Below are 26,479 nucleotides of genomic sequence, written 5' to 3' on the forward strand. Positions count from 1 at the left end.
CACTTACAAAAACTTAAACCAGCATTTAAATAAAAATTAGATGTACAGATCAGATTTACGATTCTTAATTGATCATTTAACTTTTAAAAATTATCATACATAGATCATTTTTATTTCTGACAATATTTAAGGCTAAAGTGGGTTGCTAAAGAGACAAAAGGCTCTGACCAGGGGTTTAGTTACCCTTTAAGGACATGACATTTACTCACATGCGCGCAACAACGTAAGGTACTTTATTTTGAAAAAAATATTTCAAGCTTCACACTTTAAGAAAAACCATGACATAGCGCTTGTTGGCGTGATGTGCTGACTTCTGACGATTTGATTTTTTGGTGTGGTGACCAAATCTGCGAATGTTTGATACCATAATCTCGGTTTAATACTGTTAATAGAGAATCTAAAAGTTGCCTTTGAAGGTGAGTGTACAACAGTATTTCGAATTTTGTATACAGTAAATGCGTTCTATCTATCTATCTATCTATCTATCTATCTATCTATCTATCTATCTATCTATCTATCTATCTATCAATCTATCATCTGACTGTTTCTATCTATCTATCTATCTATCTATCTATCTATCTATCTATCTATCTATCTCTTTTATTTGATGTCTGTATGCACGTCACTCATATATTTTAGGAGAATATATTTTATGATGTAGCCACACTTTATTTTTTGTTTTCGTACAAATCACTAAATAATTGTTTTAACTTTGCAGTCACACTGTAATATTTGCAAGCAAGATGCCACCGCGAGTTGATGACATAATGAAACTGTGTTGCGAACTCTCCGCTAATCAACAAGTGAAAACAGCGGTGAAGCAGTCTGGAAAAGGAGCAGCAGCCGCTGGTGGTTTAGCTTTTGCAGGAGGATTGATTGGGGGTCCTCTGGGAATTGCAGTGGGCAAGTCCATTCATGCCTTATTTACAGGTGTCAACCTTATGTATCAAATGTAATGATGTTTTCTTACTTATGTCTTTGACTTTTTAAGGTGGGGCTGTCGGTGGACTGATTGGATGCTGGATGACAAGCGGCCAGTTTAAACCTCTACCTCAGGTTATCATGGAAATGACACCAGACCAGCAGCGCAGACTCTATGAGGATATTGTAGCCGTTTTAGGCTCAATAACATGGACTGATGTTGCACAGCTGACTGCCCTTGTAATGGGAAATGCCACACTACAGCAGCAAGTGACCGCTGCTCTTCTGAGCTACATGCAAAAGGAACTTCAAGCTGAAGTGCATTATGTAGACTGACTTCATTTTATTTTTAATGTGAAACAGTTCAAACCTTATAATCATGTGTCATACAGGTTGTTTGATTGGATAATTGAGTACTGTAGTTGAACCTCGCGTACGTAGCATTTTTTACTGTCGAAAAATGTTTTTAACTTTATATGGTACATTTGAATCCATGAAACTTTGTTTCCACCACAGGATTAAAAAAAATAAATAAATAAAAAACATAAAAGGTAATAAAGTTTATCGGATAGTAATGACTTTTTTTCCCCTTGCACTTTTGAGAAAAAAAAAGTCAGAATTATTACATGGCAGAAAAAGAAACAAAAAAAGGAATTGTGACAGAATTCTACAGAAAAAAAGTCTTGAGTTATGATCTATAAACTTGCAATTGTGAGATTAAGGTACTGAGACCTAATTTAACAATTCTTACTTTTTCCCTTGCAATTCTGAGTTTATATCTCTATAATTCTGGAGGAAAAGTCTAAAAAAAACAGATTTGCCTGAATTCGGAGTGGAAAAAAGTCTGATTTGTTCGATGTAAACTAGCAATTAATGAGAAAAGTCTGAATTGTGAGACTTTTTAACTCACACTTCTGACTTTTTCCCCTCACAGCGCAGAAATAAAAAGTTGCAGTTACTTGTTAATTTTTTTTATTCCCTGGCAGAAACAAGCTTTCATATGCATCATGCACTGTACATTCTTTTCAATAATATCCTGACATGACGTGTCATATTTTCAGAACACTTAGGAAGATTGTGCATTATAGAACATGCAAATGATATTGTTGAATCAATGCCTTTTAAAAAATATTTAATTGAATTGTTTTTGGTCTAATAGAATGCTTGTGTTCATTTGTAACCAAGATTTGCATGCCTAATCAAAAGCCTCAGAAATAGATGTTGGTTGCTTTAAAATATATATTTATTAATATTTCAATTTGGCCAGACATTAAAAGCATACAGAGAAAATGTCCATTGTTTATCCAACAATTACAGTATCCTCATCAGGAAACTCATAATAAGGCACCTCCAAGTTGAGAGGTGCGGGTTCTTTTCTGATTCTTCCTGAAGCATCGTAATGTGACCCGTGGCAGGGGCAGTAGTACCCGCCATAATCACCGGCATTTGCAATTGGGACACAGCCGAGATGAGTACAGACACCAATGACGATGACCCAGGTGGGGTTGGTGACGCGGTCTCTGTCATGCTCAGGGTCCCGGAGCTCTGACAGATCGACGTTTTGCTCAGCTGCGATCTCCAGCTACGTACGGTCACACCGACCTTTGAAGAGAGCGCTAGTACAGCGGAAGCTCCTCCTTCGGTACTTCACAGTTGACCGGCTATTGACTGAACGGAAAAGTAAAACAGATGGTAAAATAATTCGTTCCATTTACCTATTGAAATGATAAGCAGGATAAATAATTTAATTAGTATCTCATGTTATTTCCAATGTATTTTTTGAAATATTTATATATTGCTGATAATTTCTTTAGTTTTGAACAGGCATTACAAGGCAGTCTCGTTAAAATGTAAACAGCAGTTTCGAGACGTTCGACTCATTTCTGAGAATCGGTTCATTTGAACAGATTTCTTGAATCTGATTCTTCTCAGCTCACTCGTATCGGTTCTCGGCTGAATAAATCTTCGCGAATGAATCGTTCAGGCGTGAATCGATTCATGAAAAAAGATCCGACTCAAAACTAAAAACGCGTTCATATCATAGACAGGTTCATATATTAGTCTTCTCATGGGCACGTTGGTCGGCATCCACAGGATGGTCACCTGAAAATTAAACATGAGATTTTTACGCCGGAAAATAGCCATCATAATTGTTTTGGCTTATGCGATATTTTCGCTGTATGCAGCGTATAGTGTATTTTTCAACAAGACGGTTATTTCTCGCGTTCATCGAGTAGTGAAAAAGGGCTCTGCGATTATAGGTAAGACAATGAATCATAAATCGCGGCATCTTATATGTTTATAAACATGTATGTTTTAATGTAAATGCAATAAAATGATCAATTGATGATCGCGTGTAAACAACAGATTTGCTTAATAATATACGTTTCCAGATAATGGGAAAGCAGGAGAGGAAGAGTGGAACCCATGGGAAGAGGATGAGCGTGCATACTCCTTATCTCTGCAAAAGCGGAGAGATGCCTTCAGATCATACCAAGATCATGCTGCTAAGAACAGGCCAAAAACATATAAAGTTCAGATCTGGGGCAAAGCTGCCATTGGCAAGTGGAATATGTTTATTGCGTCCAGAGATCATTGAATTGCTTGTTGCATAAGTAGAGAAATGAATGAAATAATGTGCCTTGTTCTCATTTGCCTAGGACTTTATTTGTGGGAACATGTTTTAGAAGGGCCTCTCAACCCACCAGACAAATCCAGCCAATGGAGAGAAGGAGAGATTCAGTCTGGGAAGATCAATTTCAGGTAAGCTTTAAACTGACACTTTAATTCAACACGGATGCATTAAACTGATCAAAAGTGATGACTGTTGTTTCTATTACAAATTACAAATAACTGCTGTTTTAAAATTCAGATAGAAATGCTGAAAATGCATTAAAAAAAATACATTTTTAAATCTATTCATACAAAATATGTATTTTATATTGTAATAATGCTTAATATCGCTGTTTTTATAATAATAATAATAATAAATAATTTTGTTTTAATAATTGCAGCCTTCTTGAGCACGAGATTTATTTAAAAAAAAAAACATTTAAAAGTCTCTGAATTATTCTGTAGTATGTAATAGTATGTAACAACAGTAAATATGTATAAAAAATAAAAAAATGTAACCAATACACATACTCATAATGTGTCTGTTTTACCTATAAATCCTTTAAAATAGAAAAATCGAAGCTTTACTTAAATGTGGACATCACAGATTATTAACATAATGTTTTTCCTAAAAGGAAAGCATTATGTTCCATTTCCAGAACCCACAATTTTGTAATTTCTCTTTAATTGAAATCTATCTTCAGTTTCTACACGGGGCCAGCAGTGGTCCAAGGGCATGTTTCTCTCGACACAGACAGTGTGGTGTTGGTTTTGAATGGCCGTGAGCAGCAGAAAATCTCATCCTCCCTCCAGTGGCTGCAGCACGTCCAGGGACTGGTGCAGTTGCGCTCTGTCTCTCGGGTTGCTGTGGTTCTTTTGGGCAATGAGCAGTGCAATAATGACTGGATCAGTCCTTACCTTAAGAGGCATGGTGGGTTTGTAGACCTGCTCTTTCTTGTGTACGACAGTCCTTGGATCAATGATAAAGACATCTTCCAGTGGCCACTGGGCGTTGCCACGTAAGTTTCTATTTTTAAAATAACATTTATTTTTGTGTTATATTTTATTATACTTGAAAGAGGTAATTTTGTAATTTTTTTATTAGCATCTGGTTTTATTATTTTAATATAATTGAGAATAAAATCAGTTGATTTAATTGTTTATAATGTTCTTTTTCTTTCTTTGCAGATACAGGAATTTCCCTGTGGTCACACTTAGTGGTCAGATGCTGAAAACTGCTAGACCATATCTGTGCAACTTTCTCGGGACTATATACAAAAACTCCTCCAGGGAAACTCTCATGGGCGTCCTGCAGCAGAACGGCATGGAGAAAGATTGTCTTGTGCATGTTAGAGAGAAGTACGTATTTCTGGAAGTACTGTACTTTATTTTGTCGGTCTGATTTGAAACAAATTGCATTCACTTCAAAATTGCACGATGTATGAAGCTGTTAAATACTAAAGAATTAAAATGCTTACTCCATCTTAAGGTAGCTGTAAAAAAAAAAAAAACTAACCATTTTTTTTCTTCAGTACTTTAATTCAGCAAGGATGCATTAAATTGATCAAAAGTGACAGTAAAGACATTTATAATGCTACAAGAAAATTCTGTTTCAAATAAGTATTTTTGAACTTTTGAACTTTCTATTCATCAGAAATCCTAAAAAAAATCCTAATTCTAAAACTTTCATGGTTTCCACAGATGTTAAAAGCTGCATAAAACTGTTTTTTTTTTAACATTAGATAATAATAATAAATATTTCTTGAGCACCAAATCAGCATATTAGAATGATTTCTAAAGGATCATGTGACACTGAAGACTGTATTTAGTGCTAAAAAATTCAGCTTTGCCATCACGAGAATAAATTACTTTTTAAAATATATTATGATAAAAAAAATATTCATTAGTAATAATATTTCACAATATTACTGGTTTTGCTGTATTTGGACCAAAATAATGCAGCCTTGGTGAGCATAGAAGACATAAGAAAAAAAATGGTAGTGTAAGTTGTCTAATGTGTGTATATGTGTATATATATATATATATATATATATATATATGTCCAATACACAATCTTATAATGTTTCTGTTTTACCTATAAATCTTTCACAAATAATAGCCCAAACATTGCTGAATCGAGCAAGTTTTTTTTTTTTAAGTTGCTATATGTAGGATTGACACAGAGTGGTTGAACTAGGTATTGCAGTCCAAATTCAAAATATTGGAGAGGGTTTTTTTTCACCCGGCCCCCTTCACCAGACTTGACGCACACGCAGGTTTCCAGATTGGTGACACCAATAGGAACGAGCACACTTGACGATTAATAAAATTAAATGCGATGTGTTTGCTGCCAACTGGCAGCCGGGAATGCCAAAATACACTTGGGTAAACTGGCAGTGGGCGGGTTTCACAAACCAAAACAAAGACAGACATTTCGGCCCGGAACGCACATTTTCAACGGAGAATAACTGACTGTAGATATTTAGATAAACAAGTATGTTAACTTAGCATGTTTCTTAAATATCTGCAAACATATTATGGTATTTTTATGCTTTAGTAGAGTCAAAAACTTACATACAGCACCTTTAATACTACTTGCATTTTGTGTCATCAGGTGGCTTCCTCAAGAGACAGCAGACACCTCTAGACAGTACCAGATGGCGTTAGCACAAAGTGACCTCACTCTTTCTCCAGTTGGAGTGAACACAGAGTGCTACCGCATCTATGAAGCCTGTGCCTATGGCTCTGTGCCCGTAGTGGAGGACGTCCTGACTCCAGGGGCCTGTGCAGTTGGTAACCGGTCCCCGCTTCACCTACTTAAAGATGCAGGAGCACCCTTCATCTTCCTAAAGGACTGGCGGGAGATGCCTGCCATCCTGGAGAGGGAGAGAGGGATGAACCAGAAAGAAAAAACGGAGAGGAGGATGAGACTGCTGGAGTGGTACAGTGGCTTTCGTCAGCAGATGAAGGACAAATTCACAGAAGTGTTGGAAGATGCCTTTTTCAAAATCACCTAGTATTAGTTTGGAAACTTTAAAGTGATAGTTCACCCAAAAATAAAAATTCATCGTTTTAGTCATTTTTACTCAACCTCATTTAATTCCAAACCTGTATGACTTGCTTTCTTCTCTGTAACACAAAAGACGATATTTTGAAGAATGTTGGTAACAAAATGTTTTCAGGACCCAATGACTTATTGTGAAAAAATAATAATAAATACATAAATAAATACTAGTCAATGGGACCAGGAAGTGTTCTTTGTGTCTCATGGAAGAAAGAAAAGCATACAGGTTTGGACATGATAGTTTCTAACATTCTTATTTTTCATTTTAATACAGTCTCACATAAAGAACAGTTTGTCACTTTATTTTTGGAGCTGTTCATTGATTTGGTTTGGACACAGTGATTTACTTGTTGATCTTATACATGTGAAATATAAGATGCTACTGTATGTTATAATACAATATGTTTTACCTTATGCAGCCTCCATTTTTACTGTAAAGTATTAATTTATTAAGTCATGATGTTTCAGTGAAAATAATGCAAAAGTAGTTTTTTGTTTTTGTTTTTTAGTTTATAACCTAGCTGGGCTACATAGTCAGATATTTAACATTGTTAACATTTCATTTTTCTCTCTTGAAGGTGTTTTTTTGCTTTCCGCTCAGTGCAAGTTATTAAAATAACTTAATTTTACATTTAACCTGTCTGATCTTTATTTATCTAGCATTTAGACTAAAAATACATAAAGACATAAAAATATGCAGCAACAGTGTCTATTCTTTTATTAATGCAGAGAATCAACAGGACTCAGTCAAGTGCTCACAGAAAAGATGTCTTTAGATGTTTCTTGAAAATGTTGGACTTTTATACAATAATATATATATATATACACGTTTTGGTGATAGGCAATGATATTCAGATGATTTTGAACAAGTAAATTTGAATAACAAATCAAATTGATGTTAAAATTAAAACTGATTTCATTTTGTCTAATTACTGTTACAACTCACCCCACATACTGCACTCATTTACACAGTTTAGGGATTTTTGTAGCAGATAAATGTGTGAAAATTGTATCAGCATTTTATTTAATTAAATCTTTTTACAATAACACAATACAAGAAAATTACAATAAAACAATTCATATGGAAAAGTCTTATAATTATGCCACATTTTATTTAGATGATCAGTTTTAAACATTTAGTTCTGTCAATAATGTAATTTGTATTTTAATAATGGGTTTTTATAGATTGAAAGTCCAGGTCTGGGACAGGAATAAAAGAAAATGCCTACATGAAAGGCATTTATAAAAGTATAAAATATGAATTCATTTTTTTTCAAGAGTTTTTTAAAACTTATAGGCGATTTAAGTAGTATTGCAACAAAACAGCTGTCCTGTAAGAGGCGCTGTATGATGACTTTCAGTTTATCAACAATATCCATCTTCAGAAATGATGTAGTATTTTATAAAAATAGAAACCATAATAAATAAACTATTATTTTTGTTGTTGTTATGCTACTTTCTTTTTTTGGCTTAACGTTTTTATTTAATATGTAGAACCAGTTTAAAAGGGTGACATTTTGCCCCCTCTAAAACTCTGTTAAAAGTTATTAAAAAATCCAAATTGGATTACATTTAACTGCTACAACTGGTTATATAGTTTTCACCGCTAAAATCTGAAATTATCTTCTGATCGTCGCCATCACAATCCTTCATTTCTTCTTGGTCTCAAGAGGTAAGTGCGATTTATGTACGTGCAATTCTACACACTGGCCACTAGGCGTCACACGCGACGCATTGCTCAAACGAGTTGTTGCAAACAGTTAAAAAATATTCAAAAGGCTTACTTTAAAAGTCATTAGAAATCATATTCATATTTAAAATATTCATAATGTAACTATTTAAAGCGTTTGCATACAATTTCATAATCCGTTTTTTCCAAACTGTTTTGCTTGTTTATAAGCTTCGAAATGCAATGCTTTTACGATGTAACTAAACACACAATTACTCTCGGGGACCAACTGGTTAGAAAAGTTGTCAATCCAGTCCACATTTCCGCAACGTGCACCCCCTCCTCCTCCAATCCCTCCCATTTTCTACCGCTTGCTTTTCCAGCTGCTTCGAGGCCAGTCAGAATCCGTGAAACTCTCCGGCGATCAGACGCACGGACGCGGGGAACGGGTGCTGAAAAGCAAGTGGAGCAAGTCATTATGCTGCTCGGTCTGTCGAGATCCGTCGGCGGGTGACTAAAACACAGCTTGAAGGGCTGGAACTGCCTCTTGCTGGAACAAGCCGTGGATATTTGCCCAAGGAAAGGGTTATTTGTTTGGGAGGAAACTCTTCCCGTGCGCGCTCTGTTTTGATCGCGTTGACGGCGGAATCACGTTTGGAATCTTTGGGCTCGGACGATGAGCATTTGTTGTGTTCGGCTTTTGGGATTTCCAGCCTGAGCAACGTGGAAAAATTTCTGGGATGCACTGGCCGCAGTAAGACCACCTGGAAATCTGAAAAGCCCCCCGAATAAAACACTTCACAAACTTCACAAACATCCTCGTAACTGAACTGCTGATATTTCGGACCATCACTGAAAATGTCGAATCCTTCTGTGAAGTTCAAAAAGGATAAAGAGATCATTACAGAGTACGAGACTCAAGTCAAAGGTAAGAATCATAAAGTGCAGTAGTAGTTGAATGGCTGCTTGAGGCAGTAAGATCATTTATCACTTGAGCTTCAAGCTTATGGTTTGATTCACAGATTGAACATTTTGTGTTAAAGAATCAGATGAATCTTAATTTTTCTACACAACAGGTTTAGTAGAAGCCTGTCACTTGGGTTAATGACAAAAAAGGTTGAACAAGTAAGGAGAAATGTTTTATAAATCTACTCAAGTTGATTGATGCATTGTTTGAAAAAAAAAGTGTTTTGACAAATATTTTGATTTATTGACTTAAGATGTCAAGCAGCAAAATTTAGACTATACAGCTATTTTATAATTTTTTATTTACAAGTATCAAGATGTTGTCTTGGTTCCATATGACCCACATAAGCAAACAATCATTTTTTTGTAATGCAAAAAGTGTCAAAATTGGTCTTTTCCTTTTATGCTTTTTTTTTTGTCACATTGCAGCAAAATGGCTTTTTTAATGTTGGTTATGCCTCAAGACATTTCAAATATTATTATATATTTTTTCTGCTTTGAGAACAAGTAATGAAAATTATTGCAAATTACTTATGCCAACATTTCTTCTTTTTCCAAGAATTTCAGCCTTTAATGAGAGTTTTCCATGACTTTAATTCAGAAGTTGAAAACATGATTTTTGTGTATTCAGTTTTTATGTGATTAATGCACAGATTATGCTCAACATGACCCAGCTTTTTTCTGTTATCTGTTTTGTTTATTCCATTTTGAGTGTTTTCATTTGTGGACGTGTCAGTAATGCGACAGTCCCACAGAGTTTTTATACCAAATCAACTACCAAGAAGTTGCAGGAACATGAAAATATTCCATTTTGTTAGGCACATTTAGACACGGTCCCTTTCCCTCAGCCACTCAAATGTCTCTTGCTAATTAAAAAGATACTTCTAAAGTAAATATACATTTATCTAGTTATTTAGCATTTTTTAAATAATATTCCATCAACTGATTTTTTAAAATTCAAGTTTATTTGTATAGCGCTTTTTACAATACAAATCGTTACAAAGCAACTTTACAGAAAATTATGTTTCTACAATATTTAGTAGTAGCTAGTAGTTTGTGCACGTTTGACAGGATTTTAGAAAAATAAAAATAATAATAATAATAATACAAGACGTAGTCAGCTAGATGATGAACTATCAATATTATTAATTAATAGTAATTATAGGATGCAGTCACACATGTAGCAATAATTGTTAGTTCTGTTTGTTGATTCAAGGTTAGCATCATCTGGGGTCCTCTGAGGGTCAGCATCATCTCTTCTCAGGTGTTCTGGATCCAGACTGGAGCTTCCCGTGGCAAAACATAGAAACAAAATAGAGACATCATTAGCATAGCTGCTGATCCAACAAAGTAAAATTAGTTTAACCCAAGCTAAAGAATAAAAATGCAGATGCAACTACACTCACAATTTAAGAGATGCATTATTCGAATGCTTGGCGAAAGAGATGCGTTTTTAATCTAGATTTAAACAGAGAGAGTGTGTCTGAACCCCGAACATTATCAGGAAGGCTATTCCAGAGTTTGGGAGCCAAATGTGAAAAAGCTCTACCTCCTTTAGTGGACTTTGCTATCCTAGGAACTACCAAAAGTCCAGCGTTTTGTGACCTTAGGGTGCGTGATGGGTTGTAGCGTGGTAGAAGGCTAGTTAGGTACGCAGGAGCTAAACCATTTAGGGCCTTATAGGTAAGTAATGATAATTTGTAACTGATACGGAACTTAATAGGTAGCCAGTGCAGAGACTGTAAAATTGGGGTAATATGATCATATTTTCTTGACCTGGTAAGGACTCTAGCTGCTGCGTTTTGGACTACCTGTAGCTTGTTTATTGACGAAGCAGGACAACCACCTAGAAGTCCATTACAATAGTCCAGTGTAGAGGTCATGAAAGCATGAACTAGCTTTTCTGCATCAGAAACAGATAACATGTTTCGTAGCTTGGCAATGTTTCTAAGATGGAAGAATGCGGTTTTTGTAACATTGGAAATATGATTTTCAAAAGACAAATTGCTGTCCAATATAACACCCAGATTTCTGACTGTAGAGGAAGTAACAGTACATCCGTCTAGTTGCAGATTGTAATCTACAAGATTCTGTGTGGTGTTTTTTGGTCCAATAATTAATATCTCTGTCTTATCCGAATTTAATTGGAGAAAATTATTTGTCATCCAATCTTTTACATTTTTAACACACTCTGTTAGCTTAGATAATTGGGAAGTTTCATCTGGTCTCGTTGAAATATATAGCTGAGTATCATCAGCATAACAGTGGAAGCTAATTCCGTATTTTCTAATAATATTACCAAGGGGCAACATGTATATTGAAAATAGAAGGGGACCTAGGACGGATCCTTGTGGCACTCCATATTTTACTGATGATAAATGAGATGACACCCCATTTAAGTAAACAAAATGGTAGCGATCGGACAGGTAGGATCTAAACCATCTTAGAGCCTGCCCTTGAATACCTGTATAGTTTTGTAATCGATCTATGAGTATGTCATGATCTATGGTGTCGAACGCAGCACTAAGATCAAGTAAGACTAGAAATGAGATGCAGCCTTGAAAATTAATTTTTTATACAATTTATTCAGTCATTTTGAATGCTATTGAAATCCATTGTTCAAATTTGAACCTTATGCTAACGTCACTGATGAGCAGAACTACTTAAAAACTTTCCTCTTACTTTCCAACAAACTAAGCTGGATGGTCTGTTTCCTTTTCGTGGTGTGAACATCATCATCTCAGGAAAGAGGAAGTTGCTGCGTTGTTGTAACCATGGGAATTTGAGTCCTCCAGGGCTGTTTGTAGACAGAAATGCCTGTTATTTATGTAGAGGGAGAGAGTGTGTGTGTGAGAGAGAGTGGTACGTCGCTGAGATGACATGGTTCGTCAGAGCAGCAGTGCTCATTTGGCAGGAATGTTCAGCCCCTCGCTCTGTTGATGACTAAGACTGTTAATAGCAGCATGATGCACAGAATCCACCCGTGCTCAGCATCTCATTAGCTTTGTGCTTTGAGCAAAAGGGAGTTGTAGTAACATGAAAACACCATTCAGATGAACAACTATGACTTTTTTCCATGATTGGAGGAGGGAGACTTCTATTAGCACAAACTTTATGCTGGAGCAATGTTGACTGTTATGTTTTTGTGCTTCTAAAGGATACAGTAAGTCTAACAATATGCAATCCCTGCAGATTTGGGGATACACAATATTGTGAGATCTTAGCAGACAATAAAAAAATGAGGGAATGTTGTGTTTATCACATGTATGTGTTTCACTTATGAAGACAGAAAGGCAGCTTCTCACCTCTTTTCGTCTTATGATTATGACAGCTGACAGGCGAACAGGCCAATCAAAGGTGTTTAGTTAGTGGTGCGAAAGCAAAATATTGATTATCAAATATTGTCAAAATGTGGAGTTTTTGGCTATATCCCCAAGCCCTCCTGCACTGAAATGATGATGATTATTATTATTATTACTATTATTTAATTTGGTAAATTTGGTAACTGTCTGTCTGAACAATGTAATGAGTTCATGTTCATAGGTGACACAGCAGTTGTAGTAAAGAGTTGCCTCTAGGTATTAATCTAAACTAATTTTACATATTGCTATTCTAGCGTCATTTTTGGTTACAATGAAGTGCGTACACTGTTGGCATGTTTACCTGGTGTAGCTTATCTATGCTGTGTAAATAAAATACACTGACACAGTTGAAAACATTAAACATTTTAGGTCCTCAAAAACTATTATCAAAACTGCTGTTTTGGACGAATATTCCGAAACATCAATACTTATGTATTTTCATACTGCAGTGGTGTCATGGTGGCTGTCTAATTACAGTCAGTTTACCTTACCTTTCTTATTTGTATTCCAGACTCTTGGTGTTTGCACATTCTCTTCATATCCTGATCCTGACCATAACTTCTTTTATGCTTAGATTGAACATTTATTATTTTAATAAAGCTGGGAAGCTAATAAAGTAAAATAGTAAATAGAATTCACAACCATTTTATGTTTAGTCTGATTTATTATGTAGTGAAAAGAAATGTATGGCAGAACTTATTTAGGATATTTTATCTATTGTCAGTTGATTGGATTATTAAAAAGTGGGTGTTACCTGACAGAATGGAGCAAGTTCAGTGGGGAAGTACGGTCATAAATGTAAAGGTTCTTTTTTGGTATCTATGGATCCACGACAAACGGTTAACATACATTGAACCTCTCCATTCCACAAAAGTGTTTTTATAGTGGAAAATGTACATTTTCTAAGGGGAAAAAAATCTTTTAAAGGATTAATTTACTTCCAGAATAAAACATTCCTGATAATTTACTCACCCCCGTGCCATCCAAGATTTTTCTGTTTTCAGTCGCAAAGAAATTAAGGTTTTTGAGGAAAACGTTCCAGGATTTTTCTCCATATAATGGACTTCAGTGGTGGCCAACGGACTGAAGCTCCAAATTGCAGTTTCAGAGCCACTTCAAAGAGCTCTACATGATCCCAGCCGAGGAATAGGTGTCTTACCTAGCAAAACGATTAGTCATTTTCTTAAAAAAAAATTAAATGTATGTAATTTTTAACCACAAATGCTCATCTAGCACTAGCTCGACTTCATGCATGCAGTCACGTTGGAAAGGAGGAGGAGGTACCGAGCCAGTGTTTACAAAGCGTACGTGCAAAGAAAGGTAAAGCAATGATGTCGGACGATTTTGAAGTTGGAGGAGAAAATGAGAAGGAGGTTTTTTTTGCTCTAACCTACCTTTTTGAACCGCAGTGCACAGACGAAGAGCTAAACGTGCATCAATCCAACATGATTACGTAATTTGTGGATGTGCATCACAGAGCTAGTGCAAGACATGCATTTGTGGCTAAAAACTATATCAATGATTTTTTTTAAGAAAAATGATTGATCATTTTGCAGTAAGCCCTTTGAAGCTCCATTGAAATGGCAATTTGGACCTTCAGTCCATTGAGCACCATTGAAGTCCATTATATGGAGAAAAATCCTGTAATGTTTTCCTCAAAACCTTAATTTCTGAAGACAGAAAGACATGAACATCTGGGATGACATTTGGGTGAGTAAATTATCAGGAAGTTGTTATTGTGGAAGTGAACTAATCCTTTAAGAACTGTTCACTGAAAGATTCGTTGAGCAACCAAAAACAGTTCTTCTATGGCATTGTTGCGAAAACCTGATAAAGATAATGAATACAAACGGTAGTGTTCTCTGGAATAGCAATGAATCACATGCAGCAAGATCAATGGTAAACCCGAGATTTTATGTTGACTTTAATTCAAGAATACTTCCTTTTAGCAATCAAGTTTGATATTAAGGTTACATTTCACAAAGTGAGTCTGTCAGGACTAACTGTTTTAGTTTCCACGTGTTGTTTCCACTGACTGACTGCATAGAGAGAATGATGTAAGATGAACGTAACAAAATATGGAAAAGCACAAAGATGCTGTGTTGATGTGAAAGCGGACTGAAGCCTAGGTAAATCAAGAATAAAAATAAATAAATTTGTATTTCATGAACATTTTGTGAATTTTCACTTTCATCACGATTGAAAAGGTATGAATGCTGTTTTAAAAAACAAATTGAACTCCATGACACCGGGGTGCATTACTTCATAGCAAGTGCAGAGATGTGTACACTCATAATTTGGTCCCTAGGCCTGCTGGCAAAGCACAAAGCATCGTTTTCTTTGGCTAGATTGTCTGTTTGATGTCACACAGTTGGCGTTCCTTTCATGGCACTGGGTCACGACTCACTGGCCTGCCCCTGCTGGCTCCTGACATGGACGCTGTCCTTAGCCTGTCATGCGAGAATATTTCCCCACATAAATGTTATAACCTCTAAGCAAGCTTCCAGTGAGACACAAATGCACTGCCATTCACTTCTGAATGATGATCTATATATTTATTTTTCTGTAAGAAATGGGTACAGAGATAGTAAATATTTGGAATATTTTTGTACTTTTACAAATATATTTTTCATACTGACACCAGCCTTGCTAAATTATGAATGAACAATGAGTAATTGTATAAAACTGGCCTAAGGTTTGTCCAGTGTTACCAATGTCACTAACAGGGCTGTCTTGGGCCTTGTGCAATTTTCAGTGCTACTGACTAAGATATTATTTATAGCTCAGATTTTATTCTGTCTAGTTTGGCCTTTACCCTGGATGTCCAGTTATTTCATAAAGTCACGTCAACTATTTTTAATAATTTTAATTTGGTTTAGTTTCAGGTTTTGCTTGTTACATAAAAGCCCCAATCATATGATTAATTTGGAAATCGGAAAGCCCTTATCCTTGTTTTTTGTGATGCTGGAAGTTCAGTAGTGGCACTAAATGCCAATGCAGCAAACTCTTAATACTTGCTCTAAACTATATTATAAACAAGATTAAAAAAAACAATCTTAAATCCGTTTAAAGTAATTAAAACAATGCCTTTGTTTGACAGCTATGTCAATTTACCGCCCATTATTGTTAATGAAGTCTCATTTGCAGTAGAATTCCCACACTTCCTGCTTGAGACGTTCTGTATACCTGCCATCTGCTCCGGACAGACCATCAGTCTTTGTGCTTGATTCTAGAGCCCAAATAGTGGATGAACACTGGTGGTGGTGGAGGAAAGAGTAGGGGTTATTGATGGGACCATCTGTGTCTACTCTCCCTCTCTCTTGTTTGGTAGACTAAGCCTGTCTCCTGGATAGTCTTTCCAAGCATGCTGGGCTTTTCACTCTTCACTTTTCCAATCAAATCTGCTTCTCTCGACCCAAACATCACACACTGACTCTGCCACCCTGAACCTTAACAAAACCCACCACAAGTCAAGGAATAGTTAGGTTGTTATTGTTATTACAAGTTAGGTTGTCTGATCCCTTGTGTGTCTATTGCAAAGTATTATCATAGCACCAATTTGTTGTATTTTAGATGGACTTGAGTGTGACTTTGACTTTTGTCTGTCTTGTGTGATTCATGGCATCTATTATTTTTCACATTAGTTTGCACTTATATAGAGAACTTGCATTATTAGATGAGTTGTAATGTTAAATTTGGCATGAAATTCAAATCCACCCTCTGTTTTCTAATGCATGTTGTTGATCTAATTGAGAACAATCCATCTGTGTATATGTTTTATGTTTTTGACATATTTCTTAAGGTGAGCTCACATTTACAAAAATTTCGCTTTTAAGTTGATCATGCAAATTTGCCACGTGGGCAATTCATAACCTGCCCTCTCTCCACTGACGAACCTGTGTTACACTTCCAGAAAAACATTTACAGGGATGAAACATGAAGCTGATAAACATGCAATTACAACAGTATATGATTTGTATGTGATTTGCATGAGATTCTGCCTGTTTTTATAACAATACAGTGTTTACCTGAGAAATGCTAACCAGGGGCCCGTTCTTCGTACGTTGCTAACTCAGTTTGCTTGATTTGAATGTTGACGATTTGGCGTGATCTTGGATCATTTGGTTCTTCGAAGCTCATCCCGGAGCTGCTGTCATAGCAACAGGTCCGTAAGCTTAAACCTGCTCGGGAGTAGGCTTATTTCATGTAAACAGGATTAGATCGCTTCTTTTCAACCAGAACTGATACTCAAAATATGTCTGCTACTTTATTACAAGAGTATCGTACTGATCCAGAGACAATAATTTAAAATAATAATCATTAAATTATTAAAAAATAATATAAAAAGGCTGTGTAGTCCATAACAGCCTACTATAGACACAGCCAGTTTTACTCACTGAAATATTTATTTGTCATAAAATTATTACTTCATAATTGTATTAGAGTCTTACACACATGCTATACAGATAATAGAGTCATGCATTATTTTGAGTGATGACTGCTATTATAAGAGTGGCTTGATGGAGTGCAGGAGATGCAGATAACATGATATTGACCCTTAAGAAACTTTCATTAATGCTGTCACGTAACAAATCTGTCCAAATATAAAATGAAATGAATAGATAATTTCTACATTGAAATAAAAATGTAAAGATTGTACAACTAATATAAATAATTGGGAATCATGAAAAAAATTCTAATAAAATAAAAACATGCATCTATTATCTGTTTCATGTATCTATTATAACATTTATGTAGTTTTGTTTGCTTGGCTGTTTCCTTATAAAAGTCCAGAAATTTGTCAAGTTTTTCGTCGGGTGTAGTTTTAAATTATATGATGTCATTACATTGCCGTCTTGCCACCAGCCAATCGCTGCCCTGCTGATCATGGTTTCGAGTATCGATACATATCCCCTTTTAAGCCAACACGTGAACGCGCAATTATCTCAGATAACTCAATCCAGCGATACTAATCATACACAACAGGTGTGTTCGAAGAACCCAATTAGCCGGATCATGATTAGCACGATGATATCATCTTGGATGTGTCATTTGATCTCGGATGTAATAAGCGACGTACGAAGAACGGGCCCCAGGTGTAGCAGTTAGCTTGATAGAAAAGGCTACAAATAACATATTTCTGGAACATTATATGACCAAAACCCTCTCACTAAATTGCAATCGGAAGTTATTACAAACACTCAATGGTGTTTTAAAGTGAGTTTTGAGTAAAAGCATAGTATACATTTTATAAATTGTCTTATGTTGTCTTAAATTGACTTTTATAAATTGTCTTTTGATGCAACAGTATTAATGAAAGGTCATGAAACATGCATTTTCCTTGATGCCTTGCCAGAGCCAATCACTGATTTAGGCACATAAAGCATGCTTATTGGATCACTGACGTTGACAAGATTAACCCCTTAGGTTTTTAAATTGGGTATCGAAAGACAAGACATGTTTTCGATATTTGATTGTATATATCAAGGCAATTTGGTAAAAAGTATCGAACTCGATACCCAGCCCTAATTGTTATTAACCCCTCGGAGGTGTGTGGAGTACCTTTTATGATGGATGCACTTTATTTTGCTTCAAAATCTTGACCACCATTTACTGCCATTATAAAGCTTGGAAGAGCAAGGATTTTTTTTTATATAAATCTGATTGTATTCATCTGAAAGAAGAAAATCCCTCTTAAGCATGGTGCATTTACGTGAGAAAAACAATCACAGGTTATCAGTATATGATTTTATGTTTTTTCTAGTGGCTATCTGGCCTGTACCGCTCATATTAAAACATGACTTGTTGACTTGTACCTCATGCAATATATCAGACCTCATCAGACATGGAAAAAGTCGTACTATCCATGCCATGAAGAAAAAGCAGGCAGCAAACCCTTCCCTTGGGGCCCATCATGGGTTGCTAGCGAGCCCTTTGCCAAAAGACCTTGGTTAGGATTATTAAGAAGACTAACCAGCATACAAAGACAAGAACTGCTGTACCAAAACTTCTCAGCCTTCAATGAGCGCAGTTATGTCGGGGGAAGAAGCAGGAGGTGAAAGATTTCTTCGAGAAGTTTGTTTTAGTGGAGTGACTCTTCAAAAAGGTGACTGTAAACATCCGGGAAGAATTTGAGGCTATTTTAGTTTCCTCCATATGTTTAAACATCAAAATTATTTCTACTGATCTCAGAAGTTTGTTCAACACTCATCCATTGACCCGTATTGATCTCAGCTGATCCCTAAAGACTTACAACAGCTCTGTATCATCATCCCTGTTTGTAGACAGCGTGATATGAGGGTTCATATTAGCGATAGGCTAATTGTTAATTTTCTTATTAGCTGGCATCACTTGTTATTTATGCCAATTTGAAACTTGCAATCAGCTCTGATTTGCTTCAGTGAGGCAATTAATGGCCATTAGGATAAGCAAGCAGCAAACAATCAAGATTAACATCATGGTGGTGCATTGCTTTAGTTTTTTTATGGTTTCCTTTATCAGATTAATAAGGTAAAGTACTTTTATTTTAGCGCACTACATTATTTTAGTGCTCTTTCCTGAGCTGAATAAGTGATGTATCTCTCCCGAATCCCAACAGATCAAAAGATCCTGATGGTTGTGTATGTGTTCCCTTAGCAACCGTGCTGATGATTCTGTCATTGTTTATCGTCTGTTCTCGAAGCAACCCAAGATGTCTCTTGCAGCACCTGCATTCCCTCCCTAAGGCCTTCCACTAAAGCAACATGACCTCCTTCTAGACACGCTAACTTTGTTGCCTCTTTACAGATTTTATAAAGCATTTTTTACATTATGCATATTTTTAGAATAAATAAGTCACACTGCTGAACATAAAACTTTTTAATGCAGATGATGCCTAAATATGTCTATTCTCCTACAAAGGATCCCCTTGGTAATAAAATGTATATTTTAAGACTTTATATTTAAGTATATTTTATATTATATTTTATGTTTTTTATATCTATAGTTTAAGACTCATACTGTGTGAAAAACGAAATTTTATTATAAAACAACATGCTGTTTAAAAGATGTAATTTTCTTTTACTTAGAGAAATGTAAATATTATCTATAAAATGTGATTATAAATTCAAATAGGCTAATTAATAATTCAATTGTACTTGTACACAAATGTTTTTCTTTCAATTGTATATTTTTTCATTCATTTTTGTTAATTTTGAAAACCACTGAATTAATTAACTTGTGACCCAACAACTAATTGATTAGTAAAGTTATTTACTGTTTTAATTTGTATGCAGTGATTTAGCGGTTATACAGTTTGCAGTCATAAAAAAATGTCTTATCTTCTTTAATCTATCGCTACTATTGCTGACAAATGTCTTTGGCTCCTATATTTGCATCTTGATGCATTTTTGTATTGTTTTTCTGCAAGTGTTACACTTTCAAGTCATGTCGAGTGAGAAATATTCAAAATTATTATTATTTTTTTTTTTATTAGACCCCAAGTGTTTCTTTCCACTGTGCTCCATCTAGCTCTTAAATGCACTTGCCTTATGTAAGCATCAAAAACGATCAGGTGAATTCTGAACCGTAAAATATGAAAAATATGTTGTTTTTTGCATCTGTATTGTATAACCAAGTTTTTTTTCTGCATGGTCCTTAATGTTGCTCTGGGTGTGTATGATGGGATAAGTTCTACTGACTTGGCTGGTCTTTCAATAGAACTGCTGCTGGCCCTCAGCCTAGCATGTCTTCATCCTACTTAAACTAATGTAATCCCAAACAATCAAAAGGCAGCTACTGCAAACAAGCAGCTTTCATCGCGCTGACAAATAAGGCCATGCTTGTCGTCATCATGGATGATCAAGAAATAATAGTCGAGTTTAGTGGGGGAAAAGTCTGTAGAACTGCAAAGTCAAAACAGCTCTTGGTTTTCGGAGGGTTACTTGAAAACTTGTATGGAGACTGTTCTGATATTGAAGGTGTAGGACATCCCGAGTTAAAACTATTAAAATCAATGCGGACAAACTTTTGAGTTCCGGTTTAGAAGTTGTTTTTCCTTAATAGTTTGCAATTCTGTGGCAGTATGTAATTTTTGGTGAGATGAGAGGCTATTGATGATGTGATTATGTTAAGCAGAAGTACATTTTATGCAAATGAGAACTGATTGCTGTAAAAGAAATGTTCATTTATATTAGCATAAATTACAGTTAGTACAGTAAATATTAGCATGATGCATATATATATTAATGTTACAATTTAAATATTACATTTTCACTTATTACAGCTGATTATGCTGTTTTATTATTGTTGCAATATAATTATTTGAAAAATGTGAATTTTGTAAACAGATATTTCTGGATTTTTTTATTATTTCAGTGTCACATATTTTACTGAAAATGTGTAGTTTTCTTTTTCAGGCCTTATTTGTTTAGATTTAGGCTGAGTTGTCCCATGTGGCAGTTCCTTGATCGAAGGGAAATTCATCTACTGCCGCAGTTATCTCTTTCCAACCCCCTTCCTCTTTTCTCCTGCACTGACCTTTTGAACTTTAAAGGTTGAGGGGGTAGGCGGTGGGTTCCAGCCCGCCCTAATCAATAGCCAAAGGCCATGCTGTCAGCAAACCTTCCTTGAAAAGATGTCTAGGGCCACTGGCGCTGAATCGCTGGGGGCAGTGAGCTTTTCGAAAAGGCAGTCGTCAGGCATGAAATGTCAGGGAACGGCTTTCCCTTGTCTTTGTGTGCGTTAAGCCTGATTGATTATCACTTGTGGCAAAGGCACAGCCCTGTCCTTTATTTATGTTAACTCATACAATGCTGTATCATTGCATTGAAGTCACCAGAACATCATCTCATCTCTTTTTGTTTTTTGTTTTAACACAGCTGCCTTTGCCCCTAGTTGCGTCTGATTTTAGAGTTGCTGTTGAGAATTGGGTTCTCTCTAACTCTTCCACACGATAAGACCTTTTTGTGGTCGGGGTGTGAGCTGTGGTCTCAGAGATTCATTGGGGTACAGACCCGTTAGATGTACCATGGCTTGGTCTGTGCAGCTCCCTCCCCAGAGGCAGAAACTTTAGGGAGGGGGATTGTGGTTCCAGCCACGGACGTGTGGGATTTCCAAAGAAAAGGCCATTTATTGATACCAATCTGAACACTGTGGTTCTTTTTTAAGCTCTCCACCAGCAGTCACACATGGAAAGCATATTATTCAGGTCCTTTTTATGAAATTTAAATTACTGCCTTACAATTCAGTGACCTTTTTAAGCTCCTGCACATTATTAAGCCCACAGGAGTGTTTTATTATAAAAAAGAAAGTAATTAACAAGTTTGAGTTTATAAATCCATAATGGAGATTAAACCTCCCCATTTTATAAAATAATTGAAATTATTCATTTTTGACATTGCATAGCCTTTATTCTACAACCCGAATTCCGGAAAAGTTGGGACGTTTTTTAAATTTTAATAAAATGAAAACTAAAGGAATTTCAAATCACATGAGCCAATATTTTATTCACAATAGAACATAGATAACGTAGCAAATGTTTAAACTGAGAAATTTTACACTTTTATCCACTTAATTAGCTCATTTAAAATTTAATGCCTGCTACAGGTCTCAAAAAAGTTGGCACGGGGGCAACAAATGGCTAAAAAAGCAAGCAGTTTTGAAAAGATTCAGCTGGGAGAACATCTAGTGATTAATTAAGTTAATTGGTATCAGGTCTGTAACATGATTAGCTATAAAAGCTTTGTCTTAGAGAAGCAGAGTCTCTCAGAAGTAAAGATGGGCAGAGGCTCTCCAATCTGTGAAAGACTGCGTAAAAAAATTGTGGAAAACTTTAAAAACAATGTTCCTCAACGTCAAATTGCAAAGGCTTTGCAAATCTCATCATCTACAGTGCATAACATCATCAAAAGATTCAGAGAAACTGGAGAAATCTCTGTGCGTAAGGGACAAGGCCGGAGACCTTTATTAGATGCCCGTGGTCTTCGGGCTCTCAGACGACACTGCATCACTCATCGGCATGATTGTGTCAATGACATTACTAAATGGGCCCAGGAATACTTTCAGAAACCACTGTCGGTAAACACAATCCGCCGTGCCATCAGCAGATGCCAACTAAAGCTCTATCATGCAAAAAGGAAGCCATATGTGAACATGGTCCAGAAGCGCCGTCGTGTCCTGTGGGCCAAGGCTCATTTAAAATGGACTATTTCAAAGTGGAATAGTGTTTTATGGTCAGACGAGTCCAAATTTGACATTCTTGTTGGAAATCACGGACGCCGTGTCCTCCGGGCTAAAGAGGAGGGAGACCTTCCAGCATGTTATCAGCGTTCAGTTCAAAAGCCAGCATCTCTGATGGTATGGGGGTGCATAAGTGCATACGGTATGGGCAGCTTGCATGTTTTGGAAGGCTCTGTGAATGCTGAAAGGTATATAAAGGTTTTAGAGCAACATATGCTTCCCTCCAAACAACGTCTATTTCAGGGAAGGCCTTGTTTATTTCAGCAGGACAATGCAAAACCACATACTGCAGCTATAACAACAGCATGGCTTCGTCGTAGAAGAGTCCGGGTGCTAACCTGGCCTGCCTGCAGTCCAGATCTTTCACCTATAGAGAACATTTGGCGCATTATTAAACGAAAAATACGTCAAAGACGACCACGAACTCTTCAGCAGCTGGAAATCTATATAAGGCAAGAATGGGACCAAATTCCAACAGCAAAACTCCAGCAACTCATAGCCTCAATGCCCAGACGTCTCCAAACTGTTTTGAAAAGAAAAGGAGATGCTACACTATGGTAAACATGCCCCGTCCCAACTATTTTGAGACCTTTAGCAGAAATCAAAATTGAAATGAGCTCATTTTGTGCATAAAATTGTAAACTTTCTCAGTTTAAACATTTGCTATGTTATCTATGTTCTATTGTGAATAAAATATTGGCTCATGTGATTTGAAAGTCTTTTAGTTTTCATTTTATTAAAATTTAAAAAACGTCCCAACTTTTCCGGAATTCGGGTTGTATAAAATAGCTAAAAAAAATTTTTTTAAGCCAATAGGCACAAGACAACTTACAAAAAAGCTGTTTAGTTAAATGTTACACCAAAATACTATAGATTAGTCTAAAGTAACTAGAAAATTGTAATTGTTGAAAGTATTTTCTTTCTGCAAAATGCTCATTTAGACTACTTTAAACTAGGGCTGTGCAATATGGGGAAAATATCTAATTACGATTATTTTGACATATTTCGATTGCGATTTGATTTGCGATTTTAAATTTGTCAAGTAAAGCTTCAGCTCAATATTGTCAATAATGTGCAGCACAGTATGAGTATCTGAAAAACAAACAAACAAAACAACAGAAATTCTTACAGTTTCCATGAAACCATTACAAAATTCCTTTTTTGTTTTTGGCATAATTCCAATAGGAATTGCTGTTGTTCCATCCAGTACAATTCCCATTATAACCCTGAAATCCTTTAAATTTTCAATTGGCGTTTTGGGAGGGGTTCTATATATATATATATATATATATATATATATATATATATATATATATATATATAATTTATTTTTTTCAGCAGACAAAATTATAATGGTATGACTAATTTTATAGTTACTGAATTTCACTGGAAATATTTATTTTTATATATAAATAAAGAACTGTATTTCTTTAGTCAATTATTAAAGTATTAGATGTTAAACTGTATTTGGGATTTTAAGAACAAGTGGAAAATGTGCTGAATGTTTCATTTCATTCAAGTGAAATGAGCAAGCAGTTAGACTGAATTTACATTAGTTTTAAACGCGAAGCCGAGCCAGGCACGAGTCGACGCAGGTTGCGCACGTGCGTCAAGTCTCATCCTGCCAGATGCGCTCGTGGAGATTTGCGGTGCAGTACAACCGAGCGTTACGAAACAGGCTGCGTGAGTGCGGCAAATGTGAACGACTCGTTTGTGACGAGGGATTCGCGCCGCGTGGGGAAGAGAGGAGCGACTATGAGAATCATTCAGAGACACAGGCTGTGTGTGCGGTCTTCTGAATTGTGAATAGCGAACATGCAATAAGATATGCTCTTCATTGTGACGCAGCTCTTGTAAATTATATTTTTTGTTCGTTGTCTGTCTTTTCAAAGCTTAAGTTACATAACGTTTTTCTTTAGTTTTAATTTGCCTAACTATAGACCTGACCATGTAGACGCCAAAATCCCACTCTGTCTCTCTCCTGCTTTCCGGAGGTTTTTAAAAAAAATTTTTTTATGGTGGGCGTTTACACAGTTGGCTAGAGCAGAGTTGATTGATATGCTCTGGAACAGAGTAATATCGCATCCACATCGCAGGCATTTGCGATTAGCAAATTGCAACGTCTCAAATCGCGATTTCGATTTGATTTCGATTAATCGCACAACCCTACTTTAAACTCTTCATCAGGACTGCAAAATATAATTTTTGTCTTATATTTCAGTGAGCATCATGGCTGTCCCACTGAGTGGTGAGGTCTGGTGCGGGAAGTGGAGTGTTGTATCATAAAAGAGATGATAATGGATCTTTTTGTCTTCCATTATAAACAGACATTTCCCACTAGAGCAGCATCTTTTGCAGTACATATCTCTTCCACGATCTGTGCTGAGCTGCAAATGGTCTATACATGAATCTGCATGTGGTTGATGATCATTAAGAAGTGTTGCCAAAAAGGTATAGAATACAACATTTTTCTTAGTATGAAACAACAATACAGCAGTCAAACCACAGAGAACCCCACCTTAATTATGTATGTGCAAAACTGCATATTTTAACACATTTTCTTATAGATTAGGACAATTTAACAGAGTTAAAACTCCAATATACATATTTAATTCATAATGTTAAATACTTTAACTTAATGGTTAAAGAGCCTGACTTATAACCCAAAGTTGAGTGTTCACAGTGTTCCTTACTGTGTGTGTGCACTTGGATGGGTTAAATGCAGAGCACAAATTCCTTTGCACTTTTTCACTCAATTAACAAAATAAAAAATAAAATTATACATAAAACCTACCACATTGGGAATTTGAGTGATGGTGCATTTGAATAATTGAATCAAAGTTATGAATTATCACTTGACATTTTGAAGTGATTCATTGAAATGAATCTAGCTTAACCATTTGAATGTTTTATTGCTACTCTTAAATATACATCAGATATGCTAATTAGACTAACTGATAAATTATACTAATGATACACTCATTAGGAAACCTAATAGCCAATTAAAAGTGCATTAAAATCATAATTAAATTCACAGTGTTGCTTAATTTTATATCACCCGCAAAATCTTTGCAAATATATTGTGAATGTTTAATATTTTAGTCAGCCTTATTAAGCTATTAATGTATACATTTAATTGAGATAAATATATTCTAGTTGAATCCTAAGAAACCAGTTATTATTATTTTTTGCCTATATTTTCCAGTTTGCTTAGTTTTCCAAGCTCGTTCCCATCATCCTGTGCATCCTGTGGTCATCCCCTTAAATTATTCATCCATTTTTTTTATCATAATTGTTATCTCACATGTTACAAAAATGCCATCTGAAAATCAGTGTGATGAATCAGCAAGAGTTTTCTAAGGTCATGGAGATACCAGTTTCCATTGTGTTAATCAGGTCTCCATTCTACATTTCTGCTGATTTCCATGTAAAACTACCCCCAGTGCTCTGGCTCAGCACAGCCTGAACAAAGCAGCAAGGTAGTGTGCATTACACAGAAAATAAATATTCTGTTTTTTTGGGGTTTTTTTTCATGGTAGGGTTATGTAGGTCTTTGTTTTTCAGGTTGGGTGGAAAAGGAGCACACTTGCTTTGACGTGTCTCCCAGAAGACCTGGTTCAGTTTTATAATGGCTTGAAGTAACAGGGCTGACAGCAGTGTTGAGCG

At 35.9% G+C, this 26,479-nt stretch overlaps 3 protein-coding genes across 5 annotated transcripts in view; all 3 read left to right on the top strand.

Moving 5' to 3' along the window:
* Nucleotides 1-255: 255 nt before the first annotated feature.
* zgc:112052 (protein C19orf12 homolog) lies at nucleotides 256-2,215 on the top strand. The gene is made up of 3 exons (XM_059565203.1): nucleotides 256-416; nucleotides 719-903; nucleotides 992-2,215. The coding sequence occupies exons 2-3, from the start codon at nucleotides 744-746 to the stop codon at nucleotides 1,255-1,257; spliced, it is 426 nt and encodes a 141-aa protein (XP_059421186.1). The 5' UTR covers nucleotides 256-416; nucleotides 719-743; the 3' UTR covers nucleotides 1,258-2,215.
* Nucleotides 2,216-2,967: 752 nt separating this feature from the next.
* Nucleotides 2,968-7,234, top strand: rxylt1 (ribitol xylosyltransferase 1). Its single transcript, XM_059565202.1, has 6 exons — nucleotides 2,968-3,182; nucleotides 3,315-3,482; nucleotides 3,582-3,684; nucleotides 4,239-4,553; nucleotides 4,723-4,893; nucleotides 6,149-7,234. The coding sequence occupies exons 1-6, from the start codon at nucleotides 3,038-3,040 to the stop codon at nucleotides 6,549-6,551; spliced, it is 1,305 nt and encodes a 434-aa protein (XP_059421185.1). The 5' UTR covers nucleotides 2,968-3,037; the 3' UTR covers nucleotides 6,552-7,234.
* Nucleotides 7,235-8,581: 1,347 nt separating this feature from the next.
* Nucleotides 8,582-26,479, top strand: part of LOC132156275 (SLIT-ROBO Rho GTPase-activating protein 1-like) — a 102,845-nt gene continuing 84,947 nt past the window's right edge. For 2 of the 3 annotated variants that reach the window (XM_059565204.1, XM_059565205.1), the window contains exon 1: nucleotides 8,584-9,195. In XM_059565204.1, coding sequence (XP_059421187.1) covers nucleotides 9,126-9,195 — 70 coding nt within the window. In that variant the 5' untranslated portion in view covers nucleotides 8,584-9,125. Of the gene's footprint in view, nucleotides 9,196-26,479 lie in introns of all 3 variants that reach the window. The other variant, XM_059565206.1, reaches the window with a different exon arrangement.

The sequence above is a fragment of the Carassius carassius genome, chromosome 13 (assembly GCF_963082965.1).
Source record: "Carassius carassius chromosome 13, fCarCar2.1, whole genome shotgun sequence".
In the NCBI taxonomy this organism is placed as follows: Eukaryota; Metazoa; Chordata; class Actinopteri; order Cypriniformes; family Cyprinidae; genus Carassius; species Carassius carassius.

What these genes read in the sequence shown, in the direction of transcription:
- rxylt1 (XM_059565202.1), top strand. Translation starts at nt 3,038, where the DNA reads ATGAGATTTTTACGCCGGAAAATAGCCATCATAATTGTTTTGGCTTAT. An exon ending in CTGGGGCAAAGCTGCCATTG is followed by an intron (nt 3,483 to 3,581) that starts GCAAGTGGAATA and finishes TCATTTGCCTAG; the next exon opens with GACTTTATTTGTGGGAACAT. An exon ending in TCTGGGAAGATCAATTTCAG is followed by an intron (nt 3,685 to 4,238) that starts GTAAGCTTTAAA and finishes ATCTATCTTCAG; the next exon opens with TTTCTACACGGGGCCAGCAG.
- zgc:112052 (XM_059565203.1), top strand. Translation starts at nt 744, where the DNA reads ATGCCACCGCGAGTTGATGACATAATGAAACTGTGTTGCGAACTCTCC. An exon ending in TCCTCTGGGAATTGCAGTGG is followed by an intron (nt 904 to 991) that starts GCAAGTCCATTC and finishes TGACTTTTTAAG; the next exon opens with GTGGGGCTGTCGGTGGACTG.